This window comes from Arctopsyche grandis, chromosome 1 (genome assembly GCF_051622035.1).
Source record: "Arctopsyche grandis isolate Sample6627 chromosome 1, ASM5162203v2, whole genome shotgun sequence".
In the NCBI taxonomy this organism is placed as follows: domain Eukaryota; kingdom Metazoa; phylum Arthropoda; class Insecta; order Trichoptera; family Hydropsychidae; genus Arctopsyche; species Arctopsyche grandis.
Genome location: NC_135355.1, coordinates 35,932,921 through 35,944,279, shown reverse-complemented (window position 1 = coordinate 35,944,279; position 11,359 = coordinate 35,932,921). Strand labels below are relative to the sequence as shown.

Sequence of the window (11,359 nt, the reverse complement as noted above, 5' to 3'; positions counted from 1 at the left end):
ACTCACGCGAACTATCATACTAACGATAGCTTGAATGCCAAATATTCCGTATTCGCGTGGCAACGATTGTCGTGTGCGCGATCGCGATGTGCGAAATAATCCGTTTACCGATTGAATACAGTCATAGCTAAGATTTTTTTAGGGAGAGCACAAAATACAGACACCGCAGATGGCTAAGAGTTTTTAAAAAAAGCTTTTTCGGATGTTTGAGAAAGCCTGGTGTAGAATATGAGCTCAATGGACCACTGTTCGAAGAAGAGTATCTTTATATCTACATATGTATGTATTATATGTATTCATAATTGAAATCGTTGTTTGTCAGAGTTTCTCAAATTAATTATTACTGATTTACGTTTGCTAAATTCAAGTTTTCTCATTAGACGGACTTGTAAGACTGAACAATCTTTAAATTTTGGTTCTTTAGTAGTTTATTTCAAATAAGAAAGCCGACAATTTAAAAGAAAATAATTGAATTCGGTGACAGGGTTGTTGCAAGTTCATAGAAATACCGATTGTTTGCATCAAAACTAAAACTTTTTGCTCAAAGCCGACATAAATAGATGGGATAATAAAACCCTCGAATTGGATAGAATTTGGAATCCGTTATTTTCAAATAACATTAGGGTACCCAGCTTGTTAGAAACACAAAAAATAGTTTAAATGGTTTTCAGCTACAGATTTTGGCGAAATTAAAATTGACTATATATTCATATTAATTCCTTACAGCAAAATAACTTTCCAAATTAATAATTCATACCTTTTTTATGTATATACCTATGTTATATCGAATTGCATTTATAGTCTTATCTGGACAGGCTTTTCCTCCCGTATTAATGTGCACGCGCAGAATACGGGAGGAAAAGCCTGTTACTCTTGTTCCTGCTGTATCCTGTTCGCGCTAATTAAGTGAGTATGTACCGTTTACCATGCACCATTTTTTTTTTTGATCTTTCGACTTAAGATCTTTCGATTTTCGATCTTTGTCTTCCGATATTTGCGTTTTCGGTAATTTCACATTCCGGCCCGTCACGGAAACCGATTAAGAACATACAATTAAACGAGATGCAAATAGATTGAAAAATAAGAGAGGTTTTAAAAAAATATATTACAAAGAAATTACAGAACAAATAAAAAAATTCGGGTGTGACCAACCCATGACTTTATCAAAACAGGTCAAAATAAAATAATGAAATATTGTTTTAAAAAAAATACTACTTCCGGTTTACAAATTCTGACCAAAACCCTACCAGCTCTAAGTTAGTACATAAAGGATAAAAATATAAATATTCAGCTTAATACGTTCAGGGGTGTGGACAGAGTAGTGGGCACAACATTTTTGACCTTTCTACGAGAAAAAAAATCCCACTTCCAGTTTATAAAATTTGATAATTTTTTTTTATTTTTATCACATTGCTACAAGAATTATACTTGAATTTTTTGTGACGAACACACATGCTTAAGGGGTCGAAAAAAATATTGGAAGAAAAATCGAACAAGAGTAAACTGCCACTTCCGGTTAACAGATGCTTACTAAATTTTATAAATAACTTGGTATTAAGCTTAAACTTCTAAATATGAAATTTCAGTTCAATAAACCAAAAAGTTTTTGAGAAAAACATAAAAAACCTCGATTCTCTAGAGTAAAAGTACTACTTCCGGTTCAGATAGAAATATTTAAAAAAATATCAGGTTATAAAAATTATTATATCTATCATATTTAAAAAAAATTCAGTCTGATTCAGTTAGTGGTTTGGGAGAAATTTGAATTCAAAAACTTAAAAAAAAGAGCACACCTATAAGGGGAGGTACCATTTCCGTTCAACTTAAAAAATTTACGTCGTGTCGATAAGAATTTCAGTAACTGATACTAAGTTTCAGTTCGATAGGACTAACGGTGTTTAAAATATCCCCAAAATACACACACACACACATTTTTTCTAGATCATGAAAACGTGATCAGTGATCGATTCTGAGTTCGAATCAGTCAAAATCTCGAGTTGGAATTTTCGCATGATCACAAAACTTCATCTATTGTTACTACGTACATAGATAAAGTAAAAATGCGTGAAAAAGGCGCGCCGCTTTGTGGGGTCTGCGAACGCGGTAGCTACGCCACTGTCATCATTGCTTTCGAACGAATTGAAAAGCAACGATGACGTACGGAACAATGGTCGTGTATAGAGAGGTTACGGCAGTGGCTGTGAGCAGTGACGGCGGCAACAAGTGTTTGAGCCCCGACCAGTGCAATAGCGGTCAGTGGGTCGGTGCGCTCGGTCGAGGAGTGTTCGCGCCGGGCTCTGTGAGGAAGCGAGGATGAGCGGGCTCCGGTGCCAGATCGGGCCTTCCGTGCTGAACGCAGACCTGTCGATGGCGGCGGGCGAAGTGAGCCGGCTGGTGGCTGCGGGCGCCGACTTCCTGCACCTCGACGTCATGGACGGCCACTTCGTGCCCAACCTCACCTTCGGCCCGCCCTTCGTCAAGTGTCTGCGCAACAACACCCCCCACGCCCTCTTCGAGACCCACATGATGGTCTCCAACCCGGAACAGGTAACAGCGCACACACACTCGCACTCACTACTCTCATACCACTACCACACCACTACCACACCACTACCAACCTCGACCCCCTCCACAACCACGTGTTCGGATTGCACAAACAAACCCTATACCTAAATTGTAACGAACGAACAAACCGTATGCCTAAATTGTAACCGTTTCACTTTGTATTGCTATTGTAATCTTACCAGAATCGTACTAGACAAGTTCACCAACTTGACTTTTTTTTACGCACTGCAATTTAATACACCGCTATTGTTATTATCGCTGAAGACATGGATTCCCGAATCACAATCAACGGTATACGGATAGGGTTGCCAGATGGTATCCAAAAGGAGGACATGTCCTCCTTTTCCATGTTTTGTCCTCCCTTACCTACTGTAAGTCCTCCTTTTTGCTAAACATCTGACGGGAGGCGAAAAGGGGGGCAGGGCATTTTATTTTATTAATTGAAAAATCAACAGACAGGTTGTACATAGATATGTATAAAAAAACAAATAGTAAATAAATAATATATGTAACATCCGAGTCCAATAATAGATTTTTACAAAAATGAAAAAGATAAATATGAGGAAAACAAATTAAAAAGTAAAGAATAAAGGCATGACAAAATATGTAGAACATTGCATAATCAAACTATAGTATTAAAATATTTGGAAAAGGTTATAAAATAGAATATAAGAAGAAATTGAAATTTACAAATATAAAACAAATGAAAAAGGTAAATACAAAATAAACAAATGAAAAGGAAAATAATGAAATTTATAATATGATTAAATAGCACATTACATAACTAAACTAAAGTATAAAAATATTGGAAATATTGGAAAAATAGAATAGGAGAAGAAATGAATCAATCGGTCAAGATTCTTTTGATGTTAGACCTGAATTGATGTAGGGAAATACCAAATAGATCAACCTCATTCAGCTCTCCGTTAAACATACGATAAACGCGCTGCAGATAAAAATATTTTTGGGAATTAGTATTGAAAGGATCAAGTGAAAAGAGTGCAACGCGTCTAGAGTATCGAACTGGGATTCTGAAATTAACCTTATTCAGTAAATCAGAACAATCAAGGAAACCATTTTATTTTATTTTTTTTTTTAAATACCAGGAAGGCCTTACAGGAAAATCCCAATGCGCCTTCCTGGCCAATTACAAATACAAATGCAGCATTTTTTTATTATAAGTCGTTGAATTGCGAGACACTGAAAAAACTCGCAAATTAACGGGACATCTATGAATTGTACATAAATTTTTATTGTACATCCATCAAATTTCAAATAGTGGTGACATAGTAGGTAGAAAGGATTTTTAGCCAATTTTTTTTCCGGGAACCGTTTCAACAATGAAATCAGAGAAAATTGGCAAACTCTGATAGGAAACGATCAACCTGGAGTCACAAATCCAGGTCTGACCAACAGCATACTCTGAAAAATTCATTTTCATTCAGGGATAGAACCCGGCACCTTCTTGACGGTAAGCAGAAGCTTAACGTCCGAGCTATTTATGAGCTTAAAGAAGAATATAGCATCAGTATGTCGTCGCCTGACAGAAAGATTGTTAAAAGAAAGGATTTTTAAAATGTCGGAAACAGTAGAATGGGTATAGGTAGGAAAAAGGTAGCGTAAGGATTTAATAAATTTAAGTTGAACTTTCTCAATACAATTAATATGGGATAAATAAAAAGGTGACCAGATAATTGAGGCAAATTCAAGGTGAGACCTTACAAAGGAAAAATAAAGTAATTTTAGTACATAAGGATCATTAAAGGGTTTTGTAGAGCGGAGTAGGAATCCAAGAGATTTAAATGCTTTGTTGGTAATAAAAGAAATATAATAAGAAAATGATGATTTAGTTTCATGCATTGAGTTCTTGAGCATCAAAGGTGTAGAGATTGACGATGTTCAGCTACGCGATCAATTTTGTAACTTGATTTCATTTCTTAAATCAAAATCAGATGAAGATGAAGCATATTATGATTTGAAGTTGCACGAGCAGTGGACAGTTTACTTCAAAAGTGTTAAAAACATTGAATGTTTCTCAGAACTGCTCAAAATCTGCGAGTTTTATTTTTGTATAAGCGCACATAACGCAAATGTGGAAAGAGTTTTTTCACTGATTAATAATCAGTGGAGCAATGAGAGGAATAGACTAAGTGTGCAGACAGTTAAATCTTTAATTCTTACTCAATACAACTTTAAAAATATGACATGTGAAGATTTTTATAAGTATTTGTTAAAAAACCAAGAACTTCTTTCCAAAATTGGCAGCTCAGCTAAATATGATTAAAATAAAGTAAAATAATATTAAAAAATTGTTTAATTTCTAAATGTCCTCGTTTTTAGACCCATCTGCCCCCCCTTTATCAAATTATCATCTGGCAACCCTAAATACGGATGACACTGTACTACTCTAACCCTTTGAATGCTGACGTCTTTTCTGTTGAAAACCCACCACGCTGAAAATTTCGCCAACATTTACAACTAGAATTATTTTAAAAAATCCAATAGAGCCGGTATAAAAAGTGTAGCTAATCCAAACAAACCCTAGATAACTACCGCTGTGGATTTCAAGTTTTGTAAAGGTGTATTTAGACTCTAATATATCTTGCAATAATATAAAATAAACAAAAACAGTATATTAATGAATGTATTTTTCCGTAACTATGATAGTTCCAACTTCTTCATTGTTGTTAAAATGTAATGCTCGGAATCTAAAATATTCGGCAGTTAGGAATTTCCATCGGGAAATTCTGCTATGGTTTTAAATTCAAAAATTCCGGTGTAAACGAGTCCTAATAAACGTTGAAAAATGAATGACACAGATTACAAGACCAATTTTCAGTGCTACCTTTAAGGGCTTAGCCGGTAGTATTCTTGTTTACTTTGTACATGCTCAATATACAACGCCTATCAGCGTTTTGCAGGCCCATGGACTTGTCAGAAAAACGCCAATCAGCGTTAGTCACCATTCAAAGGGTTAAATGACTTGCAAGCAACACTACACGCAGTTGCTGTACATAGCTCCAAAGCGGGGCTAACATTGAATATCAAAACCAAAAAAGTGGATGATATTGTTACGTAGGGGGGGTTTCAGAATCCAAATGAAAGGCCAAAGTCACTTCACAGCATTTATTCAACGATTTGGAAGGTACACACGAAACCATCGCTCACTCCAGAATATATGATCTGCCGTGTGTACCTCCTTATAAAGGACAAGTTGCATAGCACAGCTTCCCTGATCCGATAGTGTGTCTATTATCTAGGCACGTAAAGGTCTACCCTGGTGAGTCTATTGTTTATGAATGAACTCCAGCATATCCTTTGTTTGGGCACTCACATACTGAGTTCCATTAGCCTAATCCGGGGGTCTCCATTTTTCACCCACGAATGCACTTAAACAGTGGATACTCTTACAATATTCAGCAAGTCGACTTATAATACGGATAATTCTGTAAAAATTGATAACATGAGGGAAAGAGTCAATAATTTCAGATATCTTGGGTGCTATTTGGGTGAAACGTGTGAAAGTAACAAGGAAATTCGCGTTTAAGTGGAGCAAGCAAGAGCTGCATTCTTTAAAATGAAAAATGTCCTAACCACACGTGGTCTCAACATAGCACTCCGACTTAGACTTCTACGATGCTACATTATTAACATCCTTCTGTATGGGGCAGAAGAATGGACCCTGACATATACCATGTGTAAAAATCTACACGCCTTTGAGATGTAGACATACAAAAGGATGATGAGAATATCATAGATGGCGCGTCGAACCAATGCCGAGGTGTTTTCCCCATCAGGGAAAAACATGTCAAAGTACTCAACAATGTGAAAAGGCGCAAATTAGAGTACCTTAGACATGTGATACGTAACCAGAAATACGATCTCTGGTGCTTAGTAATCCAGGGGAGAATCGTAGGCCAACGCAGTCGGAAAACATCTTGGTTAAAGAATCTTCGGCAGTGGTACGGCCTCGTCATCCGAGCAACCATGGACAGGGTACGGATGAGAAGTCTAGTTGCCGACGTTCTGAGAGGAAGGGCACATAAAAAAGAACAACTTCATACAAATATTGTAATTTATGCAAGGCTTAAAAACAAAAGACAGTGTATCAAAATGGTATTTCTTTATAATTGAACTGTGGCTCATATGAAAATCAAAATATGTAATTGTTTCAAACTGTTGGATACAAACATATTTTCAATTTTATATATTGTATATGTATATATTTTTATTAAAATTATTACAATTTACATTTCAGTGGATTGAAGCAATGGCGGATGCTGGCGTGAATCAATATACATTCCACATAGAGCCTGTTAAAGACATTGAAGCCGTGTGCCGTAAAGTTAGAGAAGCTGGAATGAGGGTAAACGACATTCAATTCATCATTTTGTACATGGTTTTTATAATATGTGGCTAATTTTGGGATTTTTTCAGGTCGGTTTGGCGCTGAATCCGGGTACTCCGATTTCAGCCGTCGAAGAATACATTCCAATCGCAGATTTGATACTGGTTATGACTGTCCAGCCCGGTTTCGGCGGTCAGAAATTCATGCACGACCAGATGGAGAAGGTCAAGTGGCTTCGGAATCAATACCCGTTGCTGGACATCGAGGTGGACGGAGGCGTCGGGCCGTCCAACATCAGCTGTTGCGCTGAAGTGAGTGTTTATCCATTCTCATCTTATCGATCTTATTCGTAGTAAGTTTAACTTTTGCTTTCGCTTTTCAGGCTGGTGCTAATGTGATCGTATCGGGGACGGCAGTGATCAACTCGCCGGATCCCGCCGATGTGATTGCGCTTTTGAAAAATACGGTCGAAAGTTCATTACACAAGTGCAGTGTTTAAATTGCAATATTTTTCGTATAAGCTGGTTCATTTGTCAATTTTTGTATGTTTTTGTATAGTAGATCAATATATTTTTGGTGCATGAAAGTTGTAAACTAAGCAATAAATTCCTCTTTGCTGTGATATCGATCAGTGTAACAGGATCTAAATTTATTAAATTTTATTGAAAATTTCGACTTTTATTTTATAATTATGTTTTATCCGATGTATTGCAGTTTACCATCAAATTTCGATCATTTATTGAATTTAATATAGATAATTTATTTCATTACTGTATATTAGATAACTGTATGTGGTTACTTTTTCTAAAAAAGTTAACCTAGATTGAACTGTATATAATAAAAAAGAAATCTCAGGTGAATGTCATATAAATATACCTAAAGTCCTTTAGGTGCGCTCCATTCTACCAACTTGCAATATCTCGAGACTCGTTTTTGTATATTGTACACAAATATTTTTTGTACACATATACAAGACATATTAAAAAAAAAAGTTTAAAAATCAATTCTACTACATATATATTTTTTAATATAATGTTTATCTCGTAAAATAAGTATTTCACTATTTAAAACATTTTCGTATGCGTTTTGTATTATAATATATATACAAACTCGACGACGAAATACACCGAAAAAGTTGAGAAAACCAGTCTTGAGCAAGTAGATTGAACGAGGTAGACCAATGTCCTGGCCTATGGTAACACGTTTGTGTTTTTAAGAAGTTTTCTTCAGTATGCAAACCTATTATTTTATGTACAAGGCGAAGGAGCTAGTTGCTCGACTTTGGAGGAGTAGACTGGCTAAGCTCCAGAGGCTCACTAGCGTCTGGGTCTGTGTTGCCACTCTAAAGCGTACATTAGTGTAGCCACTTAATGGTGCTACAAGAGAACTGTCAAAGTGACAGAAAGCTCATATTCGTTACATACTACTTACTACTGTTACCGGTAATTATTCGTCACATTGCAGTGGTCATAAAGACAATTTTTGCGATGAAAATCGCGAATACACAATATTTAGCAAGTTCTCGTTAGTATGATGGACTTTTCGGCTGCCAGATGTTCCGTTATAGAGATTTTAGTGACTTTGTGACCAATAATCACCAAACCACTGTTACCACTATTCGCATTATAGTGAGCGGCGCGAATCAAGAAAGCGGTGCTGCCAGTCGCAAAAAAATGCTGTTTCGATTAAAAACTACATCTCACTCAAAATTTTAGTCATTTTGGACATTTAATACTGAATATAACCAAATTCCAGACTACCTAATCCAGAATACGCCATTTTCGTCAATTTTTAATGCAATATTATGCCTGTATATGAACTTAATGCACAATAAAATAATTACCGATGGCGAAATTTGTGCGATTTACTAGTAATGCAATCCTTAATTGTAATTGTTACGCATATATTTGTTTGAATGAGATCAATTATATAACTTAGACAAACTTTTGCAAGAAGGTTCTAAAGTTTGTTGAAATATTTTAACTGCAGCAACTTTGTGAAACCAATGGACAAATTTACAGAATCATATATGTTTAGTACTGAAAGAATCATAAGACTTTTATACTGACACAAAATATATTCATAATCTTAACCATCCATACATATATAAATTCATTCTATTAAATTAAATAATAAGTATCGTTCAATCAAATCTATTCATATCTTCACCGACTTGCATGGACTCATCCGTAGCTTTTGAATGTACGCTCGCATTAAATTTTGCGTTCATTGGAATGCTACAACTTTGAGCTATTTGATCCGACAGCTCGAAGTTTTTAGCTTTATGAATTTGTTCCATTTTGTTTTGCAACGCCGATAGCGTCACTAAAATAGCCTCTTCTGTCCTAATAGTTCTAGACCCTTGAGTCGGCATGGAATTAATATAGTGATCGAAAAGTAAACTTGGATCGTCTACTGCCAGGTTTTCATCGTTTTCCAAGGCAGCTTCAACACCTTGAAGTCCCCCGAAGAAGATCAACGCGTGATCATACTTTATTTGCTTGTCTTCAATGTTGTTTATGTCCGTCCCTCTGTCGGATGTGCCAATTGTGACGTCATAACTGGAAAATGATTTTTATAATATTAGTACAAAACTAAACGGTCAACTCTGTTATAATTTCAATAAACTGACCCATTTTTATATGGCGATTTGGAAAAGACTTCACTCAAAGTATTTGCAATTCGCACTACGTAGCCCCAATAAACCCCCGTTTCAGTTCTGGGTATGTGTAGGCTTTCAACTTTACCGCTGAATCTTTTTTTCGTCTCTGCATCAGGAAGCATTCTCACTGTTACTCTCAATCCAGGTGCGAGTAATTTATCAATACTGACATCTTTTAACAAACCCACATTTACATGGGATCCTTTGCCTGGTTTAACGTTCTTGTTTAGTACAACTCCTTCTCTGAAATAATATAAGATTTATTCATGGTAAGACTCGTATTGTTATAATAGCAAATTGGAGTAAATCTATATTGATTATCAACCTGAAGTGGAATTCATTTTGGAGTCTGAGATGATGTGGTGCGTCTAAAGGATTTAATATGCCGGCGTATTTCAAGTCTGGATGAATGGGGAAGAAGAATTTTCTCAAATATTGCGGACATTCCAAGTACTGTAAGATTCTCGCTAGTTGGACGGAGCTCCTTCGAGCGACTTTGGTACCTTCGATGTCGTCTATTTGGGACTTTTTGGCGTCCATTTTATCGCCAACGTCGTCGTAGATGACGACTTCATCTACGCTGAATATACAAGCGGCTCTCGCTATCTGACCGGCTAAATAGGCTCGTAATTCTGGCGATTGGGCGTTTTCTAATATGGAGCCGGGAACGGCGATACTAATAGTCGATACACTACGTACTTTTGAGAAGTTTTCCGCCTCTTTGGCTGCTTCGGTTGCCTTTTCTGCTTCAGTTTCCGCCCGCTTCATCTTTTTTATTATTTTTTCTTCGTTCCATTGTCGTTTGACGGATTTTTTGTGTAGGGAATAGTCTTTCCATGATTTAAAACCATCTGGAACGGCGCTAGCCATGGCTAGTGGGCAAGTCAAAAGCACGTGTATTCGAAACGTCAAAACAAGGCGTGCAATCTAAAGCATATATATTATGGCCATTAAAATTCATATACAAACGAAAAGAAATTTTAAAAGTAGACAAGTAGGTGGGAGAAATGCTATACCTATTAATATATAACCATTGAAGTAGAATGATTTTCTACTTCTACGTATATTTATAAATATTTATCGTGGTGTTTGGCGGTAACTTTTTTCAAACAGGGAGTACTCTCTCATTTTATTTTGATCTGTTTTTTTTTCTTATTGAAACTGCTGATTTTGTTATGAATATCTTATTATTAACGATCTAATCCCAAACTAAAAATAAAACAGGTTATAAAAATCATCTAAAAGTGAGCACAAACAAACCATCTTCTCACAAAATGTTTAATACCTGACAGAGACATAATTTAGAAATTTAGGGAAGGGTTTTTGCGCCCCCTGGATTGCGCACAAAGCGATCTTGCACACGTTATTTAAAGTCTTAATCGAGGAATATCTGGCACCCTAAAATTCCATCCATCAAGAGATATCCACGCGAACCATCATACTATGGAGGATGAACGAATGAGACGACTGGCATGTTAATGCACGTGTTTATTATATGACAGCTGAAGACAGAGTGAGTAGTGGCTCTCCGAACCCAGCCGGGTTGGTCCCCACTCGCAGGAAGGCAACCAAACTCGACCATGTCGTATAAGCGAGCCGCCACATCACTTACGAAAACTCAAAAGCCAAATATTATGTATTCATGATTTTTGTAGTAATGTGCGAAATAATTCGTTTACCACCAGGAACTTTCATGCCAATTGAAATACAATGAATCTTAAATTGTGGCAATGTGCGAAATAATTCGTTTACCACCAGGAACTTTCATGTCATTTGAAATACAA

At 36.3% G+C, this 11,359-nt stretch overlaps 2 protein-coding genes across 2 annotated transcripts; one reads left to right on the top strand and one right to left on the bottom strand.

The window, feature by feature from the left end:
• The first annotated feature begins 1,092 nt into the window (after window positions 1-1,092).
• On the top strand, window positions 1,093-7,748 carry Rpe (ribulose-phosphate 3-epimerase). The gene is made up of 4 exons (XM_077445472.1): window positions 1,093-2,547; window positions 6,824-6,931; window positions 7,003-7,224; window positions 7,296-7,748. Exons 1-4 carry the CDS (start codon window positions 2,314-2,316, stop codon window positions 7,410-7,412), a joined length of 681 nt encoding a protein of 226 aa, XP_077301598.1. The 5' UTR covers window positions 1,093-2,313; the 3' UTR covers window positions 7,413-7,748.
• Window positions 7,472-10,527, bottom strand: LOC143922237 (28S rRNA (uridine-N(3))-methyltransferase). The gene is made up of 3 exons (XM_077445460.1): window positions 9,901-10,527; window positions 9,546-9,818; window positions 7,472-9,474 (listed from the first exon to the last, which is right to left on the bottom strand). The coding sequence occupies exons 1-3, from the start codon at window positions 10,443-10,445 to the stop codon at window positions 9,057-9,059; spliced, it is 1,236 nt and encodes a 411-aa protein (XP_077301586.1). The 5' UTR covers window positions 10,446-10,527; the 3' UTR covers window positions 7,472-9,056.
• Window positions 10,528-11,359: the final 832 nt, after the last annotated feature.